At 47.3% G+C, this 22,122-nt stretch overlaps 1 protein-coding gene across 1 annotated transcript in view; it reads right to left on the reverse strand.

Annotated features, from left to right (window-relative positions):
* The window catches only part of LOC135400228 (phosphatidylinositol phosphatase PTPRQ-like), a 61,043-nt gene that overhangs the window by 15,047 nt on the left and 23,874 nt on the right, over positions 1 to 22,122 (reverse strand). Inside the window, exons 6-11 of the mRNA XM_064632002.1 lie at positions 18,850 to 19,161; positions 16,362 to 16,667; positions 8,622 to 8,921; positions 3,360 to 3,662; positions 1,904 to 2,176; positions 571 to 873 (exon numbers count right to left, since the gene is read on the reverse strand). Of these exons, the coding sequence (XP_064488072.1) occupies positions 571 to 873; positions 1,904 to 2,176; positions 3,360 to 3,662; positions 8,622 to 8,921; positions 16,362 to 16,667; positions 18,850 to 19,161 (1,797 nt within the window). The remainder of the gene's footprint in view (positions 1 to 570; positions 874 to 1,903; positions 2,177 to 3,359; positions 3,663 to 8,621; positions 8,922 to 16,361; positions 16,668 to 18,849; positions 19,162 to 22,122) is intronic.

Genomic DNA, 22,122 nt, shown 5'->3' on the forward strand with positions numbered 1-22,122 from the left:
CGTTCCGAAGGTTCTACTGTTACACCTCACTGGCAGCTGCTGGTACCTTTTCGACTGCTTCGTTTCATTGATCTGATTGCTTTGGGCGAAATTCAGGCTATGTGTTGTGTTTTTCTTTCTTGTCTTACTTTCTACTGTGATGAGTATGGTGGGCGGATACATATTTTACAAATTGCAAGATGCATTTTTGGGGTTGGTGCCTCTTCGCTCTTTTGACCCGGGCGCGCCGAGCCCTAAAGGTTGGTGTCAGTCTCTTAGCGGGACTTCCCGGGGGAGGCGGCGCCCCCCCTAGTTCATGTTCCGGGGGGGGCAAGGGCCCCCGCGCCCCCCCGCAGTCGGCGCCTATGCGGGGGCGAGAACGTTGTCATTTGGGATGATGGTTGGCTAGTTGCGTGCTATGTGGTGAAGTTCATTTCTAAGAGTGTATCTGTGTGGGACGGAATAAACTTTCAGCTGTGTTTCAGACTCCTGGTTAGGGTGTTTTCCCCAGTCTCAGGGTGCGTTATGAAGACAGAATGCAGGCACAATTATTACTATGAGTGCCGAGAACCTCATTCATGCAAGCAATACCTTTTCCTTGTGTAGTGATGTTGAGCACAGCTGCAGGACCGTAGAGAACGCCACCGTGATGCCTGTCTAGGTTGAAAGCAACTAGTAGAGCCTGATACTTTGTATACTGATCAGTCACATTGGCGGTGAGGCTGGTGTGCTGTCCATCAACCTTGTAACTGATTTTCTGCACGCGTTCCAAGTTCGATACGTTAAGTAGATATCCGTTAATAGGACCGTTAGGGTGTTTGGGGAGCTTCCAACTGAAGGTAAGATCGACGTACTTCTGCAAGACGAATTTGAAGTCTTGCACTTCCGATGGATCTGAAAAGATTGAGGAAAAGTCGCTTGTTGAGACACGGCGGTTCCATTGGTGCGAATTTTGATGGTAAGTGATTTTTTTAAAATGTTATTTCCATGACAGCAACAGATACAGTATCTTGAACATTACGTGAGATGGGAATGAAATGGATGAACCATACGGATCGAACGATAGCGATATTTATATCGTGAGACAGAATCAGCATCTTCGTCACCTCGATCTTCGTAATCAGCTACTGGGAACAAGCATTACACTCTACGAAAGAAAAAAAAAAGAGTAAAATGGGGAGTAATTGCAGCTTCTACTCCCCTAGACTGCAATTACTCTGCATTTTAGTACTCTATCCCCGACATTTACTCCCCAGGACTACAAATTGTCACGGAATTTCACAAATAGTCTTCCGAATGCAACAGTCTATGCAAATATGTGCTTTTGGGCATAAGACTGCATAACTCAGCCAACGCAGCAATTTTCCAACCACACACAGTAAGAAACAGTTAGCGTTTTTTTTCTTCGAGTTTCTTCGTGTTTGAGTTTGAGTTTGATTGTAGAAAATTTTTTCTTCGAAAATTGTGCCCTGAGTGTATGGAGCGAGGTTTTATATCACTCGATATATCACTTCTGACGGGGTTCACTTAAAAGTATTTTCATGCATGCACGCGAATTATGTACCTGGGGCCCTTACAACAGAGCGTGAAAGGCAGCCTCCACTCTGTGACATTCATTTACTCCCGAAAGAGACCATTTCTTGTGGCAATGCATTTAGCCCCCAAAAGGAGTAAAGTTACTCATTTTTTCTCTTAGAGTGTGGAGCCCTTAAGAACCTGATACCGTTATCTCTCCTGAAAACTTGAGGTGCACGCCTTTTTTTTACACTTCTGCTGTTCGTAATTGTCACAAAAAAGGCGTTCGCCTTTTTTGTGTAATCAGGACAGGTAATCAGGACAGGTAACGATATCATTCGAGATGATATTTGGCTAGGAGCGTGCGGTGCGGTGAAGTGCGGTGGTTCATTTCTAAGAGTGCACGTACCAGCAGCATCCGTTCTTGCGTGAAGTCTTCCTTTCTTCCCGCAGTAATCCTTGCCGCAGTTCTGCACCGTGATGTTGTAGGCTGTCCAGGGGTCCAGGTGGTCGTTTACGTAAGTGTGAGTGCCATTGGCGCTGGAGGAGTTGCTCACGTAGCTCTCATTCCACCCAGCCGCAGTGAAGTTGACTAAGTAATTTGTCGCAAGAGGGTCGACATCCCATTTCAAGGCCACTGCCGTTGCGTTGATCAAAGTTATATTTAGATGCGTGGGGGCATCTGCAAATCGAGTGGATTTTGGTTTAGCTGCGAAGTGGACTTTAAGAAAGAAACATTGGACACATATCTCACTCCCTGGAAATTCTCTGAAACGATGAAATAGAAAAATAAGGATGACAGCGCAGACAAAATGGACGACACGTTGATTGTGATCGGACTGTCGGCAGGGCAAGGGTACACTGGTGTCTAATCGGTGATGGTGGCAGCTATTACAAGCAGGGTGACTTTTGGGACCAGAGGGTGCTCCCTTACTGCTCGTGGACAGCTAAGACCGTTAAGAGACTGCTCCATTTGAATTGTTTTGGTACGATCCGCCAGTAACGGCACGCGAAGCATTCACACCCTCGTGGCCACCATTGACCTCGTCTCGTCGTAGCATTTCATCCCCTGTATGGCACAACAAAACCAGATTTTATCATCTTCGTTTTCAACGTGGCGAAGAGGATTTCTGAAATTGCTGCGTAAGAACAGAGACGGAAGGCACTGAGCACATCTCCCTTTGCTGTGCTCGATATGATACCCATGGATGTGATATTCGTGTAGCAACTAACCCCGGTTATATTCTCGACGACAGGACTTAGCGGAGACTCTACGGGAGTGTTAAATTTCAGCTGCAGACCCCGTGGCGGATCCCCCAAAACGTCAATGTATACATTGCACTTTTCCCTCCCCCACTACGCGCTCCGACAAGGAAACCGCCCCCAAAGCCGACGATCTGCATCCACCCCTGTGTAGAGCGCCGTGCCTTCGGCCTGCTATCTTTCCCCTTACTGCTTGTTACACACATAAATCATCAATACGTACTCATTTGCTTTCGTAAGTAAGCCGGTATCGAGCGGCCGATACGTCCGTAAGTACTGCTCTTGCTGTTCCTAACGTAACCTAGTATAGGGGAAGCATACGAAAGGCAAAGGAACACTATATGAGTGGCCCTTTTGGTCTGAATAGAGGCATAGAGTTAGATATATCAGTGTGCTTCTCTTTCTTCATTTAGGATCTCCCGTCTCTAATTTCCGTTCTTCTTCCTTTTTACCCTTCTTTATGCGTATCGCTTATTTGTGATTAAGGTTGGATTAAGATTCGAGGCATTAAGGGATTCAAGACTTGGTTATATCAGTTGCCATTTCGATACAGTCCGGACGTGCTAGTTGCGAGCAAGAATTACACTATTAATTATGCTTACAGATTCCCGTTGTGTTGACACTCAAAGGCACTGGAATTCCGTGCAGTTCCTTCTCTGAGAGAAGGTTGTAAGCCGTAACGTTGCACTGAAATTCAGTTTGTTGCTCCTCGAGATCAAGACTTAGGCTGTTAACGTGAGCGGCGACTGTGCCCTCCACACGATGGGGAATTTCATCGTGAAGGCTTTCACAGACGACCGTGTACCCGTCGAGTGGACCCCTAAGAACAGAAGGCTTCTCCCATGCGAAATTCGCTACAGTTCGGTTGACTAGGTGAACGTGTGCGTCCCGTACAGGGCCGGGATCTGAAAATGAAATAAGATAAGGCATCAAGCACGTTTAACTCACATAATGTACAAGAAGGTTTCCATGCAATCCGCACTTTCCGCTATAACTGTCGGTCTCTGTCACGTACAGTCCGGGCCACCGAGAGAAATTACGGGCCCCCGGAATGCCCACACTGTAAACTGAAAAACACCCTTATGGGTGTAAGTGGTTTGTCCTATAACTGACACCACTTTTTACACCGTATGGTCTAGAACACCCCTTTTAGAGGGTGTATTCTGTGTAAAACACCCTTTGAAAGGGTGCTTTTCCTTGAAAATGCCTTCTTTTGCACCCTTTAAACACCCTTTTATGGGGGTGTAAGATTGTTAAACACCCTCCTAAAAGGGTGTATAAAGGGTGCAAAACACGGCATTTTCAAGGAAAAGCACTCTTTCAAAGGGTGTTTTACACAGAATACACCCTCTAAAGAGGGTGTTCCAAGACCATACGGTGTAAAATGTGGTGTCAGTTATAGGACAAGCCATTTACACCCATAAGGGTGTTCTTCAGTTTACAGTGCAGGACTCCTCCTCTTGGTCCCGATAACATAGGCTATAGGTATTTCTTCTTGATATAATGACGACAAATGACGGGCGCAATTCCCGGCGGCCATGTCGACAGTTGGCCCGTCGTTTAAGCTGTGTGGTGCACGGGTGCGGGCACCATCAGCTTTGAATGTAATTGCTCGAGTTTATTTCATCTGTCCACGAAAAAGACAAAGGGTGTGCTTAGGAGAATTCACAGCGTGCCAACTTTTAATTCGCTTCCTAAAACATAACTGGACTCTGTTTGCATATTTGAAGGCTTCAGTGTTCTCCGATACGCCAAAGTACCCTGCGCATTTGATACTCTGTGAGCTGCCTTAAAGGTACTATAAAGCAGTCGAGGTCGAACCTATGCAATCGGCATGACGTGAGAGTGCTAGACTCAAAGGTTCAGCACAACAAGTAATATGCGCAGGAGTTTACTCTAAGTATTTTTAATCGGTAAATAAAAACGCAGTCAAGAATGTCGGGGGGACGCCTGGTGGGAAGAAGTCCTCTATTTTGTAAAGCAACCCTGTAAACATGGAGACCGATAAACAGATGGCTTTCCTGTTGGGATTTGCAAATACTACCTTTTGAGAAAATGTAATTTGTGTGAAATAAAATAAACGAAAGCCGAATCTTGCACTCAGTAGCTAAACGTCTATACCTGGGCCCTGTTTCAGCACCGTGGTGCTGCTATCGTACGTCGCTCTGTTTGGCTCAGAGTCATGCGCATGAGACATTTTCGCCGCCGTGCTTGGCTGAGTTGGCGTTTCGTCGGTCTGCTTCGCCACAGTGTTGCCAGTAGACTTAAATTTGCATTTTTCCGGGAGCTATAACATCTATATGAGAAAATTTTGCGGCATTTTACTCCCGAGGACGTACACAATTCAGGGCACACAAAACATGAAGTTGCACCTCGACTGCTTTATAGTACCCTTTAAAGGTACGCACTTTTGTCTTGAGGCCTAACTGTGACTGCCCTGTAGTGACAGCCTCGCAAAATTCATCGAGAGAATCGTCTCAGGTATTCGTTGAAAGTCGCATTCTGTCGAATGATCTGAACACTTGTTCACTTTGCTGTTCACTTCCGATGCCCCTTTAATTTCTCACTGCACTGGTGCACATTGTGAACGGCAGCTTCTGCTCAGAGAGACCTATTTTGCATATTTTTATTACATTTTATATTATTTATTTTATTTATATTATATATATATTTTTTTATATTTTACCATGTTAGCATACTGAATTCTAAGTCTTTAGATTCGTTTTATTATCAATAGACGATTTTAAAAAGATGCGCGATCCGCCAAGCGTGTGGCGCAAAGCAGCATGGGAACTTTGAAGGACACTGCTGTGTCGTCTGCTTCGGTGACAGTTTACCCCGGCTGACGCTGCTGCTGCTGCGTTCACCGGGAATGCTGTTGTTCTTCTTCTACCTCCCCATCTGGTCATCTCGTAATACTCTAAGACGCTATAAGTTCCATGGAGCCCTTGCGCGCCACAGGTGGCGCTCGCTTTTCTAAAATGGTCTATCTAGTTTTCGCAGTGACTGTTTTTTCCCAATGAAGGCTTCTGAGGGATGTTTGGCATTGGCAGTTCCGTGGGACTGCCTGCCTAGCATTAGTTCATCCCGCCCTTCGTTTTAAAGGCGAGGGCAGTACTATTTTTGAAGTGTGATGTGGACAAGCTTTCGCTTGTCCCGTCCTACAGTTGGCAATACGACTGTTTTCTCCTCTTCTTTTTGCGGCAGTAGAATACACACTGATGCATTATCAGCGACGGAGAAATGGATGATAGACTATTTTGAGAAGGCCATAGTCTACGAGAGCCCTACAAACCAGTCGATTATCCAGATCGGCAAGCTCGGAGGGTGTTGCAAAAAAACTGGGGACGCAGTTACGCTGTGACAGAACAGTGGTACACAGGAAATAAATTGCTGCTGCAAACTATATATATATCAATGAAGTGTTGCGAATGGTTGCATTGGATCCCTTTCAGTGGCGTAGCCAGACCTCCAAGCCCCCTCCAAGACCTCCAAGACCTCCAAGAAAACTCGCCCCCCCCCCCCGCTGATCCTGTGTCGACAACACACACATACTTGTGCACACTGCAAACTGAGGATTAAACAAAGGAACGAAAATAGTTGATTTAGACGTTCACAGTACGATTACATGTATAGGCTGTCATGACCAGTGAGGTGGTGTCATGAGATTGGAAGTATTTTGAAAAGCTCATACTTTGAAAACCATTCAAGAGTGCTTCTTAGATAGACGCCATGAACTGCAAGAACTTTCGCGATCGTCACACTGGTCCCCCCCCCCCCCCACACACACATATATTATGTTCTCGGATTTGCACGATTTGTGTGGGTCGGTCCGTGGCAGGTAGGGGGGGCTCGAGCCCCCCCTAGCCCCCCCGTGGCTACGCCACTGATCCCTTTGTACTGGTCTTCAACTTTCTGATGTCCCATGTTATGTGATAAATGTATAAGCAATAATAATTGGCAGTAGATTTGCACGTAAAGTGAGTCAGCCTATATTTTTTAGGCGACACGCTGCACGTGCAGCGGGGTAGAACTGCGGACTATTCGCATCCCTGATCTCTTTTGCGTTCGCGAGAAATCTCGAATGTCATGAACGTATCATTTGCTTCGGTTCCAGCGGGGCTTCCCAATGCTACAAGTATACTTGCAGTGCTTGTTGAGAATAGCTGGCTGCAAGATTTAAATGCACACTTCGCCGGTATTTTGAGGTACGGCCTGCGTCAAAGTTAACTTGAACACCACTCCAGGCTGCGAAAAGGGAAGAGAGACACCCTAGCAGCGACTAACAGAGAACAACGCCTTCATAACGAGTTTCACCCCCTGTATCTGTAAATAGGTGACCAAAACAACCTTCGCCGTGTTTTCCATACCAAGAACCCCGAGGGTTAGCAGGCCGGAGTGGCATACAAATTAACCCTGATGTGAGCTATACACCTTTGCGTCCTCGCCCAGCTAGAGCCACAAGAGGCTGAAGATAAATCAGTTAATTTTTTGTGCCCCGTGACGCTTGCATGCTCTACCTTCAACTGTAGACATGTCACCTGATGTCCCCCAAAGCGAGATTGTGATCTTAGACATTGTCCGCCCCGTTATATCACAAGAGAAAGAGGGAGCGTAAACGACTTCACCGCATCTCACGCTCAAGACCAAACAGCATTCGTAATTATGTCGCTCCCTCTTCCGATTGGCTGAGGGCGAGGTGTGTACGGCCCTTTCGTGAAACTTCGCGAATATATCAAGTGTAACAAAACAGGCGCACTGTTTTCGACAATGACAAGGCAGGACGGCATCATTTTGTATACTGATTGACATCGAGCCATGAATGCGGTGAAGTTCTGTTTTCAGAGTCCGGCGCCTCACAGACGGTTACGGGCAAACTTGTACAAAATACTGCGCAAAAGTATTTAAAATAAGATACTAAATACTCTACGGAAAAAGTATTTAAAATAGAGTACAAAATACTCAAAACTGAAAGTAATTTGAGTAGAGTACTCAATACTCTAAGAAGTATTTAAGATACTATTTAAAGTACTTTAGTATTAGCAGTAAGTGAAACGCGTATTCTGAACGTGGCCTTACAAATGAAAGGAATAAACTTCATCAGCCATGCATATCTTTCATTTGCAACGTCTTGGTGTCAAGTAATGTTTGGTGAACTTTGGTGAACCCAAGTAAAGTTTGTTGATATGTTCTGACCCAAAACTTGGTAATCCCTCCTGTATGTCGGTTCGGGTCTTTCAACCTCTGGCATGTGTTTATTGCTTTGATGACCAAGTAAATAAATGCCGGGATTATCTTGTACCTAATCCCCTGGTGATTCACATGGCAATATGAATAGGAACGGTTTTCTGACGAAGCTGGCTATTGAGAAGCAAGGCCAGGCTTGGGACCAGCCTATTGTACAAGAGGATAAATGACAGATTCGCGAAGTCCCGAAAAAAGAAAAACAAAGAAAAGGGGGTTAAATTCCAGTGAGCTGAAAATCTCGGCACGGCGGGAACCGTGCTGGATATGGCTTGACGAGGAAGGAAAGTATTTTGAGTACTGAGTAGCAAATACCGAAAAACCTATTTTAAATACATTAAAAATACTTGTCGCAAAAAAGTATTGAGTAGAGTACCAAAATACCGGAAAAAGTATTTAAAATACTGTATTTTGAGTACGTACTCAAGATACGTACAAGTCTGGTTACGGGACGCCACTTCGACGGCAAAGTAGACGTGCGCTAGCTGCCAAAAAACGCACGTCAAATGTATCTATAGTGCCTGAAAGAACGAAATTACTGTGTCCTCTTCGTAGGCCCTCGCATTCTACAAGTCGCAGAAGTATGCATACCCCGCTCTGAGAACAGGCATCTCGCTTACCTCCAGGATTGGTCTGAACCGTCGTCACGCACCCTGTCCCGTTGTACCACTTGTTTTCATAGAAGTAGTACCCGTACAAGCGGACGGTGTAGTTAGTCCAGGCATCCAGGTCATTGAAGGACCAGCGGTAATTGTCCTCCGGGGTGGGTGTGAATATAGCTTCTTCACATAGACGTGTTACCGTATTGCAGACTGTCAGGTTGTATCCCGTGACGTGCTCGTCGTGGGGTCCATCCCACCTAACCTCGATGCCACTTAATCCTTCCTGCTTTGTCACATTGAAGTTGTCCACCCAGGGTGCTGCATAAAAGAGTTAAATTGTAGAAATATGTGACTAAAAAAATGTAATGGTTGTCCGTGTCTGCTTGAACGATTCCCTATAGCATGGGGATGAGAGAGTGACTTTAACGTCGGGTTCTGGTGGGTAACGCGGAGAACTATAATGAGGGTGGTGTCCTGCCTCTGGCATTTGGTGGCTTCTTCTGAACTACCTTCTTCTTCTGACTATCGCACAGTCATTTGTGTCATGCTACTATGGTTTTGTGCTGTATTCGCGGTCGTTTTTGTCCAACTAGCTTGTTCAATTACATTACCTTCTCATGCACCCCACAAGTAGTAAAAACATTCATGTCGTTTGGAAAGGTCATACGTGCGGTTTACTCATTACACATGCATTTAGTATACGAATCCTGCGACGTGGACAAGCGATGGAATCCACGCGCAACATTTCCTGGTTCCGCCCGCGTGTGCTACGAATTGGGGAAACACAAATTTTTATAGAGAATTGTTCTGACAGTCGCACTGTAACGCATGCCACATAAGTATTCCGCACAATGCGCTGCTATCCATTTGGAATGGCTAAAATTCTGAATGAAATCGTCGTTCCTCTGATTGATTTGCCAAGCTCTGATAGAGCTTTTTGTCTCTGGCTCCGCCACGTTTGTGGAAATAAATACTATTATTATTATTTTCCCTCACGCGGCTTTTCCTGCACTCTAACAACTGAACTTCACCACATAGCACGCTCTGCGCCAACGATTGCCACGAATGATAGGGTTATCGCTTCTTATTCGAGGAGAGAGGGAGGCGTACGCCTCTTTGTGTCAATTATCATATATCCAAATTGACACAAAAAGGCGTACGCCTCACTCTCTCCTCCAACGAGAAGCGATAATCGCATCATTCCTGGCAATGATTGGCGCAGAGCGTGCTATGCGGTGAAGTTCAGTTTTTAGAGTGTGACCCACCGGAGTCATGTTAATGGTAGCAGGAGGACGTGCGCCTCGCTCTCCCGTAATACCAGAAACAATGTTATCGTTTTGTTCAGTGACTGAACGTGAGCCTGCTAGGAGGCAACTTTCTATTTTTAGAGTGTCTCGCACACCTGCGATGTGTATACGCTCTCGCAACTTGTCAACACAGCACGTCGCTTGCCACCTATCACTCCGAACGGTATCGGTGCGGTATCCTTGGGCTAATATTTCTCCTCAAACCAGGGGCTCACTCTTGAACTCCAATTGAACTCCAATTGAACTCCAATTGAACTCCAATTGAACTATACGTTACTCGGACATAAGGAGTGTTATCGCTATTATATTTCCTCGCCTCCTGATCCCGAGATCGCGGGTTCGAACCCGGCCGAGGACGCCAGCAACTTGGTGGCAGGGTACAAGTTGCTTAGACACGCCGTCTTCCGCGAGGAACGTTAAATACGGGGTGCCGTGTGATGAGGTTTCATCGCACGTTAAAGATCCCTCATGAGGGCAAAAGCAATCCACAGACCGACCGCTGCGGCGTCGCTCATGATCTCAGTTGTCTCGCGACGTGAACACCCAATTATTAAAAATATTATTATTATTATATTTCTTAAAGGGTAGCCACTCTCCAAACGGAACGCGCGGTGTCTGCACTATGGTGTGACTGGGATGGAAACGTTGCGATTGGTCTTCGGCCGGGAATGTGTGACGAGCAACGGGGCAAGTGACGACTTTTATCGCACCTTAAGGAACTGCGAAAAGTTGGGGATTGAGCAAGAGGGGTTGCAAACGGTGTCATTCAGTGCAGAATACATTTAAAGAGGCAGCACAGTTGTACAGTGCAAAAACCTCTTCTCGAGGAGTGAATGATCGACGCGTTACTTTGACGCTGCACAAAAGAAACGGCTTCCTCCATGGTAAGCGTGCACTATCCTCCTCGCTGGCTTGTGCTGGTTGCAAAAGCGCTGGGTGTGAGACCCGTTGAAAAAAGGTGTATGGGTCTGTTCCACTCGCTGAGGGCCCTCCGAATCGTATTCTTCAGCACCAATTGCGGTCGTGTAGCTGGAGAGGTCGTCTAGCGTGCACACGGGTGGGAGGTATCCACAATAACAACCGAACACAGCCGACCCAGTAAGTTTTAATGCAGCTCAAAGAGGGCGCGGGTGAAAACCGAAAAGAAACATCGTCGTCGTCCTCGACGCTACAGTTGCCGCCCGCGCCCTGAACCAATGGGCACGTGTAAATAGGACGGGGGCCCTATGGATGCGCTTGCGATGCCGCCGGGGTCTAGGCCAAAGAACGTCGAGGGTCGGAGCAGGAACAAGGACGAAAGCCGAGGAGCAGGATGACGGGACGTTCTCCAAATAAGCGGGCTTGAGTCGGTCAACGTCATGCGTACGTCAGGCAACGTCAGGCATACACGGGATGACGGCGTGGCCCCGCTGGTCGCTCATGGCCGGTGATGAAAACGGTGGCCCGGATGACGTACCCGTTTGTCAGATGACATGTTGAAATCAATGATTGAATCAGCGGGCGACCTTAAGAAAGGCAAGACAGAGTTTCACTAGAGCGCTTTTGGGTGGTAAACGGCCGAATTAAGAGTTCATGGAAGATGTTTAGTCGCCGACGATGCCCGATGAACTCCAGGACTTGCTCCGTTCCGTTTTAACAATAGCTGTCATAATATTGATGATGGGTCTGCGGAGTTGATGGTGATGCATGACACTGTCGCTCACACGATAAAGTTCAAAATATCGGTCACAAACGTAGTCTTCGTTGTAGAATTCTTTACGTCGTTGGGTCCTGGGTGTCTGCTGAAGGATCAGCTGAACATTCGAACTGAGTTAAAAAAGCCACAAGTTCTTCCTCGGTGGTGGATTTCGTGTTTTCAGACATTGATATATATCGAGATATCTCAAAAGGTGGGATGCAGTGTTGAAATTCAATGCACTAACCGAACAATCACGAACCTTGCCTACACTAACATGACACGTTGCGTTAACAGGACGTGCCATGATCACATGAGTGGGACGGATCCATAAAGGGAATCCAAGTCCAGAATTCGGAATAGTACGCTGACAAGGCATGCTACGCCAACTTGGGAGCAAGGAACAATTATTTACTGTAATGACAAAAAGTGAAGGTCTTGGGTCTTGCTAAAGCAGGTAAAATGAAATTCTGGGGGAAAGAAGCAACGAAACTCAGACAAAAGATTTCACCGTATCTGTCCCTGTACGTTCCATGTCAAACGAGAGAATGTTAGGCTAACAGGCAGTTAGGTCTACACGCAAGAAAAAGAATATCGAACGCTGAACGTTGAAACACTCCTTTCAGCCACCAAAAAAGTGCTCTGCAGAGACATCAAAATAGACTACTGTCTCAAGTGAGACTGGTTGAAACTACTCAAGATGGCTCCTAGCCTCGGAAAAGAGCATAGGTGCACTGACACAAATGAACATGTTCGCTGACCTTCACAAGGTTGCAGCTTCATAAAAGACAAAATAGAGCGTTGGCACTGCCCCAAGAAAGTGACTGAAGAAACATGGGCAAAATGTGGACCGAACAAAATGGAACGATTTTGCTTTTAAACCCGATGATGATCCTGACAACTGCTCCATGTGGGGTATGGAAAGGACGACGACGTGGCCCCGCTGGTCGCTGATGGCCGGTGATGGTGAAAACGGTGACCCAGACGATGTACCCGTTTAGCCAGATGAGATGTTGCAATAAAGGATCGAATCAGCATGAGGCGCCCTCTCCATCATAGTTCTACCCATATATGCCACGATGTTTATGGTGATGGGTCTGCGGAGGTGTTGGTGATGACACTGTCGCGCACACAGTATCTTCCTTCCAATTCCTGCTGACGGTGAAGCGCTTGGCCAACCTGTTGACGACGGAGTGAACGTCGCTGTAGCGGGGTTGCAGGGACTTACGAAGGGCGTCGGTGCGGATGAAAACGTGCGAACCACCCTGGAGATCCTTGGGGGTAAAAAAAAAAAAAAAAGTCGTGTTGAAGGCGTCCCAGGCGCGATAAGGTGCAGAGATGACGTGACGCGGGCCAGTCGCGCGGCGTTGTCGTCTTGGGGGAGCTGAAACATTGTGGTCTGCAGGCGGTGCAAAAACGTGGGGCGCCGTACACAAGATTCGCAGAATAGGTGAAGTCTCCCTTGAGAGCAGAGCGGATGCCGAGCAACACCAATGGTAGAGCGTCAGTCCACGAAGAAGGACTGGGAGAAGCCATGAGCGCGGTTTTGAGGTGGCGATGGAAACGCTCGACGATGCCATTGGCAGCACGATGATGAGCTGTCGTGCGTAGCTCGAAATGCACCAAGCAGCTTCGTCATGAGCGAAAAAAGGCGTGCCTCGAACTTTGGTCCATGGTCGGTGACAACTTCAGACGGTGCGCCAAATCTTACGACCCATGTGGACATATATGTTGAGGCAATATTCTCGCAGGTGACGTCCGTCACGGGAATCGCTTCAGGCCATCGTGTATACCTTTCTACGCAAGGAAACAAGTAGAGGCATCTGTTGGATGGAGGAAGAGGACCGACGATGTCGATCATAACTTTTTGAAAGCGATGATTGAGTGGTAAACGTTGACAAAGGGGCGGTAGTGTGGCCAGCCACCTTGGCGCGTTGGCAAGTAAGGCACGTTAGTGTCCAGTGGCGTAAATCCGTGTTAGAGGGAGGCCGTGCACAACGGGTACAGATAAGCTTCTGGTATGAGCGCACTCCGGGATGGGATAATGAGTTCAAGGGGTTGAGAACTGCTTTTCGTAACGCCACAGGGACTACTGGCCCAGGAGAACCACGGGACGTATCGCAGAGAACAGTTGACGAAGCGTTGGGAACAGTGACATCAGCAAGCGTGAGAGACCAAGCGGGCGTTCGCAACCAGAGGATGGTGTGGTCGTCAGCTTGCAGGCGCACAAGATTGTCAAAGTTGAGGCTGTTGTCGGAGGCGATGGAAAGCGCACGGCTGAGAGTGCCGACAGGGATGTTGTCTTTTCCTTTGACGAGCCAAATGTTGTCGCGAATTCTGCCATGTAAGACAGGTGGCGCATTTCGCGGGCCGAGTATACGCTCGCTGTTAGAGGTAAAGGCCGAAGTGAAGGGTCTGTGGTCCGTATAAACGGCGAAGGAACGTCCTTCCGAGACATAGCGGAAGCGAAGCACGGACATATAGGCAGCAAGCAGCTCCTTCCCGAATGCGCTGTACTCCGTCTGGGAATGAGTTAGCTCCTTCGACTAAACAACCAAGGGTCCCAGAACAGGCTCGACGCACCGGTGAAAGGCTTTTCTGGCGGCATTGTTAGGCGCGTCAACCATCAGAGAGATGGGTGCGTCTGGGCAGGGGTGTGGGAGCAGCGCTGCCGCAGCTATGGACAGCTTAACTTGAAGAAATAAATGGCTCCATCTGTATAAAAACCAAACCCTACACCGCCATGAAGATAATGAAACAAGGAGGTGTCCTCAAGGCTCTGAAGTACCGGGGGCGACGAGGTACCACTTTGAGGGCTGCCACGTTGTCCCTTACCATTTCCGGAGGAATTGACTCTAAGCCGGGGAGTACGTAGCGAAGTAGAGAACTATGGTTATAGGTCAGGGGGCAGAAGAAGTGCTATAATGCAGTTCAGCAGCGCGGGTGAAAACCGCAAAGAACTTCGCCGTCGTTGCCCTACTCAGGCATGTATCGCCCACAATGCGGCTCTGAACACTTGTGGTGCAATGGTTTCCGCAAAAGAGGCGATGTTCTTGGTAGAGCTCTGCACGGGCCCAGGCCAAGCATCTTCTGTGCTCTGTGCCGGGCCCAGGACGACAAAATACCCCTGCACTCGAAACGGAGCCAGGCAGACAATCATGTCGCCGTGAGCCCGGCCGGGCCACGCAGCTAATTTCGTACAAAGCAGGACTATTAGTTCATATGATCACGTGTTTCCATCATTCCTGTGCGAATATTTGTAAAAAGATTCAAATGACACTTATGGTTTGACCATCTAGAACCTTCTCAATTCCAATTCGCGTTTCTCATGACTCCTCACATCTTTCACAATAAGGCTCGGAAAGCTTTGTCAGAGGGGTAGTGATTGGAAGCAGGAGTCCTCAAACATCCTCTACTTCCACTCCACCAAAGCTTGTAGAGTAACGACAAGGCGTCCGCTCCGAACTTTGGTCTGGCCCTCTTGAGCTTGTTAAATCGCAAGTCCTAGTATATTTTCTTATAAATTTATAAATTTGGATAGCGCTGGAAAGAGAGGCAAGTCACAGCTGGCGATGCTAGGCCCTGTACTCTTCGCTGAGTCACCTGGCTGGGCCGGGCTCTACTCACTGTGCCACCGGACCAGGCCGGGCTGAGCTACATAAAAACAGGAAGGCTCGGGCCCCCGCCGGACCGGACCATTTTTCGATGCGCTCGGGCCGGGTCGGGCCAGGCCTGACTTTACTCACTATGCCACCGAGCCAGGCCGAGCAGGGCCGCATAAAAACGGGAAGGCTCGTGCTGGACATCTGGTCGGACCATTTTTCCGGTGCGCTCGGGCTGGGACGGGCCCCGAAAAGTCGGCCCGTGCAAAGGTCTAGTTCCCGGTACAGCGGGAGGGCAGGGAACACGCCAGACACGACTATCTAGTAAAGGCGCTCTGCACATGAGGGGGGAGTTGATGCGGTGGTCGCCGTGCGAAACTTTAAGGCAACAGGCCCATACAAGAAAAAAAAAAAAAGCTAGCGTGCAAGCGGCATTGTTCTGCAACGTTCGTATTATATCGGTATCGCGCTACGGGGTGGTGGCCATTGTGCGTGCTATCTGGCCCTACTCTTCTTTGACCATTACAGGGTGTGTTGATAACGATAACTCTTCGCTCCATAGTACGAGACATCCCGTGCCAATCACCGTTACTGGAGCGCTGCTCTCCCTTTTACTCCAGGCGCGGGGTGCGTGTATAATATTTACTTTTGCGAATGATTCTGGTTGTTACCGCGATGCATCCCAATGAAGGCTGCCGAGGAATGCTCACATATGTTTTCTGCGATGGGTAGTTCTGTGAGACTACCCGGATCTCAGACCAAGCGGGATCTGACTATCTCACCCCCGCATGCCACCTTTGCAAAGGTTTGAGCACCTAACAAAATATAACAAAACAAATGAAAGAAAAGTAATGCCTTGTAATACTGCTGCACAATAAAACCAATTAAAACTAGCCTGGTGTGGCAATTACTATATGTACAGGTCATTCATATTTTTCATTGGCTCACCACGCAACATTGGAACAATATTGGCAGTTCCATTGGCACAATGTCGAACCGAGTTGCACGGCCAATATTAGACCACGTATAACTTAAATTGGCTGCCAATCTTGGACTGATATTGGACCAATGATGGTGTGCTGCTTGTGACATGTTTCGCATTCCTCGTGGGACCAGCGAAACAGAGGTCACGTTCCGTTCCCTATGTTTGCGTTCATCCAAATCAGTGTCTTACCTACAGGCCCCGTAAACACGTCCGTGCTGACGCTGGGGCTCTCTATCGTGGCACCGTAGTCTCCAAAGAGTGCGTAAGCACGTACATTGTACTTCTGCCAATAGGGTTCGTCTTTCAAAGTGAAAGTAGTAACATCTCCTCCGGCTTTGAACACCCTGCACTCGCTGCCGACCTCTTCGCACGCCAATATTCTGTATCCGGTGAGGTTGCGGTGAACATGCTGTGGAACTGACCACGTGAACGAGACGTCGGTCCTTCTCTCATGGCGATTAACACTGGCATGGAAGTCATCGGGCGGCAGAAAATCTGGAAAATAAAAAGAAACACGCAAAATCACTCTCATGAGATGCACGAAGGGATAACAGTTCTTCTTAAGAGGATAGCTGCAACCATGACGAAGTGGCCTTGACTTAGACAGGTCTCTTTTATTCTTGTATGTCGTGTTTATTTGAAATAAATACCACTGCCACGCCGTCTTTGGTGTAACAGTTGCTGTACAAAAGGATCAGACATGCCATGGGACTAGTACATTAGTACAAATCAACTATGTTGTCATGTTGTCTACTACTCGTCTACTCTGATGTCAAAAGTACAATTTTATCGCGGTCTTCAGAAGCCGTTTGAGAAATACGGGCTTGTTAACAACACGGTGCCTCTTATGAAGACGTGTTGCAAGAAAACAAGGATCCAGTAAACTACAAACGTCTGTTAGACGTACTAGAAATATCCAAACATCTAAGACCGAAGGGAACGTCTAATCAATATCTGTTATAGGTACAGTTAGTACACGAAAGAACTAATGTTCTGAGGCTGGAACAGCATACAAGGGACAAATACATACAACGCCTCAACTTGCCTAAGAAATTAACGATGAAAGATGAAAGTCACTGAAAAGGTTAGCCAACTGTAGGACTCGAACCCACGTCTTCTGGATTGCCGGTCCAGGGCTCTACCAATTGAGCTAAGCTAACACGCCCTCTCAGCGACTTCCAGGGTGCGTCATCTGAAGGGACAAGCCAGCCACTCTCTCTCACTCATCCTCCTTTCACTCTTACATTTTTGCTCACTCACACACACATTCATACGACGGGATCGACGCAGGCGGCAACTGATGAACATGAAAGAACTGAGAGTGGCTGGTTTGTCCCTTCAGTTGACGCACCCTGGAAGCCGCTGAGGAGGCGTGTTAGCTTAGCTCAGTTGGTAGAGCCCTGGACTGGCAATCCAGAAGACGTGGGTTCGAGTCCTACCGCTGGCTAACCTTTTCAGTGACTTTCATCTTTCATCGTTAATTTCTTAGGCAAATTGAGGTTTTGTATGTATTTGTCCCCTGAATATAGTCCAATTGCCGGGAGTAGACATCTTTGCTAGTTTGAACCGCACCGGCTTTCAACAAACATAACAAAATACAGTTAACGTTTCGGGTCCCATTCGGGTCCCATCATCAGAATGACGCTGTCCTGGTCGTCACCGAGTATTTACGTAGAAGAGGAGCGTAGCATTCTGGGAGGGGGCCTGGTTGTCGACTTGTCGTATTTGTCCCCTGTATGTTGTTCCAGCCTCAGAACATCAGTTGCCGCCTCCCGTCGTATGAATGTGTGTGTGAGTGAGCAAAAATGAAAGAGTGAAAGGAGGATGAGTGAGATAGAGTGGCTGGTTTGTCCCTTCAGATGACGCACCCTGGAAGTCGCTGAGAAGGCGTGTTAGCTTAGCTCAATTGGTAGACCCCAGGACCGGCAATCCAGAAGACGTGGGTACGAGTCCTACAGCTGCCTAACCTTTTCAGTGATCTTTCACAGTTAGTACGTTGTAAACGGTGGAGGTCTATGGGACGTTCATTGTACCCATGTTCTAGACGTCCTCTGTGCATCCATTTAGAAGGTGCAATGAACGTATAACGGATGCTACGAACTTGTGAGACGTTTACAAAACATTGCTTCGACTGCCAATTTAATAGTAATTTTTGCATAATGCTAGAAGAAAGATAATCTATCTTTTGAGAACGTGAGAAATTGGAGAACAAGTAAACGCAAGTTTTTCCATTGTTTGCGTCCTGCTGTCTCCAAAGTATTTATGTAGCACTCTTCCGCCAGCACAGGAAACCTACCAGTTTGACAGCTCCACTCAGTAGGTAACCACATCATACACCATAGCCTGAATTAAAAACACAATGGGCCGTGCTCTGGGATGTGGGCGCCAGCTGCTTCTAGTTGGTACCAGAAAAATCTCTTCTGCCTCTTTATACGGTGGGCGAGTCGAAAATGCTCGGCGTCATCCATAGCGAACAGAGGGACACCCTCAATGCTTCGCGACGAACACTAGCTCATCTGGACATCTGGTCAACACTCACCGCATGAAGCACATATTATCTTACGCAAATTTTTTCTTCTCTTTTTTTTTTTTTTTTTGCTAGGCTGCTTATGGAAGCGATCGTTTCAACAACCAAGATATGACTGTCGATGACATGACTTATATGAAGGTGACGTACCACTGGTTTGTGTGGTGAATTGCACCGTCGCGGGGTCGCTTGTGTACTCTTCGCCCTCGTTTGTGCTGATGACAGCCGCAACTTTTGCATTGTATGACGTGCCCGCTGTCAAGTTATACGACGTCACAGAGTAGGTCTCGTTGTCCCGGTACGGCACCGTGTATTTTTGGGTACAAGTGTCGTTCAGCGTGCACAGATCGACTTTGTAGAAATTAGGTGCTCTTCTTGAACCCTTTGTAGGATCAGCCCACGCGACAGTAACAATGGTGGGAGCCACAGATTTCGCTTCAAGGTATCCTGGAGCCGGCGGTTCTGAAAAAAAGAAAAAGGGAGGAAAAGGATGGTGTCTTCAGTCTTAGTACTGTATGTGCCATTTACCATGTATTTACCATTTATAGTTACTCAACCAACACACTTTACACCTTCTCGTACTTCTACTTATCACGTATTAAGGCGGACTCACGCGATCTAGTTAATGTTCGCTCCGGCTGCGCTGTCGCAAAGTTGTTTACTTCGCTTTGCTTTCCTCGCGCGCTTTAAGGAAGTAACATAATCGACGCGAGCGTGCAGAACATGCTAGCAAACGACAAAGACACTATTTTCGTTCCCAGGGATCTGGAAAACTGCACTAAGCTTGTCGAAGTTGTTAATTGCATTCAACTCCTGGACTGTTACTGTAGGGTATGAAATCATTTTGGGCAAAAAATCGCGGGCTGCGTGCCGACAGAAACGATTTTGTCGGATCTCCCATAGACTCTCACGTATTAAAAATTTGACAAACTTTAATTCACCAAAAATCAGTGGATCGCGTCAGGCCCTCAAAAATATGTCATTCCCTAGATAAAATAGAGGGGAACACAGCTGTGCTTGTTCCGTGTAGAAATTTAGTGATGTTTACAAGAAGCCTGCGAACAAAAATTCCCCACAGACTTTCTTAAGAAGTGAGTCCGCCTTAACCCGACCCTTTAGTTCACCGTGTAGCCCTAAAGGGCTAAATGCGCCGGGAAGAGGCAAGCATGCGGGGGTGCCATCCGCGGATACGTCGTTTGGAGACGGACTACACGCTCACACACGTCCTCACAGGTTGACTTCTTTATTGCAACTACAACTAAATAGACAGAGAGAAAGATGGAGACCACATAAGGGAGGTAAACGGACATTCTCCGTGGAAACGATACGAGGATGGGAAGCCAGAGGAACTTTATGTAAGTGGATGCTCGTCCCCAAGTGATTCACAGACCGAACCCCAGACACTGGAAGCCCATATGAAACGTTCTGTCTTTGCGTTAGCGGGGAAGACCGCCACATAAACATAAACATACGTTCGTTTCCCCAACACACCGCTTTCGAAACTTCAGGAGACCCCCGTTCTTGAGCTGTTGTTTCCGGCAAAGATCGCTGAGAACCATGCTGCTCCTCGGGACATAGTAGACTGTACACTGCAGCTATATTTTCTAAATTCAAAGCATATGTTTTCGGGAGAGTGCAGGACACGAATTCAGGGGAAATAAGCGTGCTGCGGAAAACTGCATTTCGAAGCGAAAACGATGCGCATTGCGCGTTATTCACTTCGTGTGTGTTGATACTGTCACACAGATTGTTCAAAGCGATATGGTGGAACAATGTTGGTAATACAACCCAAGCAGCACAATGTACTGAAAGTCGAGTGCAATAGGGGTGGACGGTATGTGTCTTATCAATGTTCTTTAGTTTCACGAGTGTGTTCAAGGCCTTCCACCTACCCGTCCACCCCTATTGCACTCGACTTTCAGTACATTGTGCTGGCTGGGAATAAACAGCAACATTCTATCTTTAAATGTGGTCATGAAGTGTGAAAAGGAAAAGTATACACTTATCGTGTAAGTCGTCATTACTTGTTCTTCGCACAATCCCAAGCAGCACAATGTACCGAAAGTCAAGTGCAATAGGGGTGGACGGTATGTGTCTTGTCAATGTTCTTTAGTTTCACCAGTTCGTTCAAGGTCTTCCACCTACCCGTCCACCCCTATTGCACTCGTACATTGTGCTGCTTAGGATGTAAGGCGCAGCCGGAAGTTGCTATATTTACTGCATTACGCATTGAAATCCTAACAAACAGTTTCTAACAAACTGACATCGTCGGATTGAACTGCAAAGTGTTTCCGAGATAACCTCTCCCCCTTTCCCCCGTGGAGATAGGTTATCTCGGGGACACGTTGCAGTTCAATCCGACGATGTCAGTTAGTTGGGAACAGGCTCCCCCGTTTTTTTCTTCGTGTATACAGGGTGTCCCAAAAACGTATAATTGAATTATAATAAAAAACTACGCCACCTAGAATCATCTGGTCAACGGCATTTGTTCTTAGTAGGTTATTGCCACCTCCTCATGTGCATGCCGTTAGTTATATACATTTTTGCGAACTCAACTCGAAAATTTTCCGAGTAAAAGTCACTTTTTTACCCCACCAATACGAAGAGCGTACTGAATTCCCTCGAATTCATGATAATTGAAAGTGATTTTCACGAGCTATCCCATCGGTAAAGCACCGAGCACCGCAGATTGCGAGAGGGAAAGCATTATCCTGGCGAAAGTCTCACACGATAAGCCATGCCTGTGTTATCTCTTCCTGCGATGCCGGTGTGCTCGGTTTCCATTTTCCAACTTCCTTTCGTCGGACTCACAAAGATTGCGCTGAAAAATTCGTCGCGCTATGCTCCAGGTGCTCCGTAAAACATGATGTTCGGCTATTTTTTTCAATGGGATAGCTCCTCAATATCCCTGTGAGTTATCATGAATTCGAGTAAATCCGCCAAGCTCTTCACATTGGTAGGGTAAAAAAGTGACTGTTACTTGGCAACTTTCCGAGTTTAGTTCGCAAAAAAATACATAATTAAACTTCCGTTACATAAGATTCGCATAAGGAGGTGGCAAAAACCTAGTAAGAACAAATGCCGTTGACCGCATGGTTCTATGTGGTGTAGTTTTTACTTTTTTTTTTTTAAATTACAGCTCCATGGCACGTTTTCTTGGGCACCCTGTATGTATATTGTAAGAATTGTACTTTTTAGAAACCTCGCGAATATTCTGCATTTCCAACTCAGTGGAATAGCCACCCGACACAGACTCGGGGAAGGCACTTTGGAGGGGGGACACTTGACACCTCAGGGGGGTCTTCGCGACCAGACGCTCGCTGGCAATAAGTCAGTAGAGTGGGCCAAGGAAGATGCGCTGTCGAGAGTTGCGTGGTGCACGGGTTGACAGCTTGGTCCGTTACCCATAAATACCGAGTAGTG

The sequence above is a fragment of the Ornithodoros turicata genome, chromosome 7 (genome assembly GCF_037126465.1).
Source record: "Ornithodoros turicata isolate Travis chromosome 7, ASM3712646v1, whole genome shotgun sequence".
NCBI lineage: Eukaryota > Metazoa > Arthropoda > Arachnida > Ixodida > Argasidae > Ornithodoros > Ornithodoros turicata.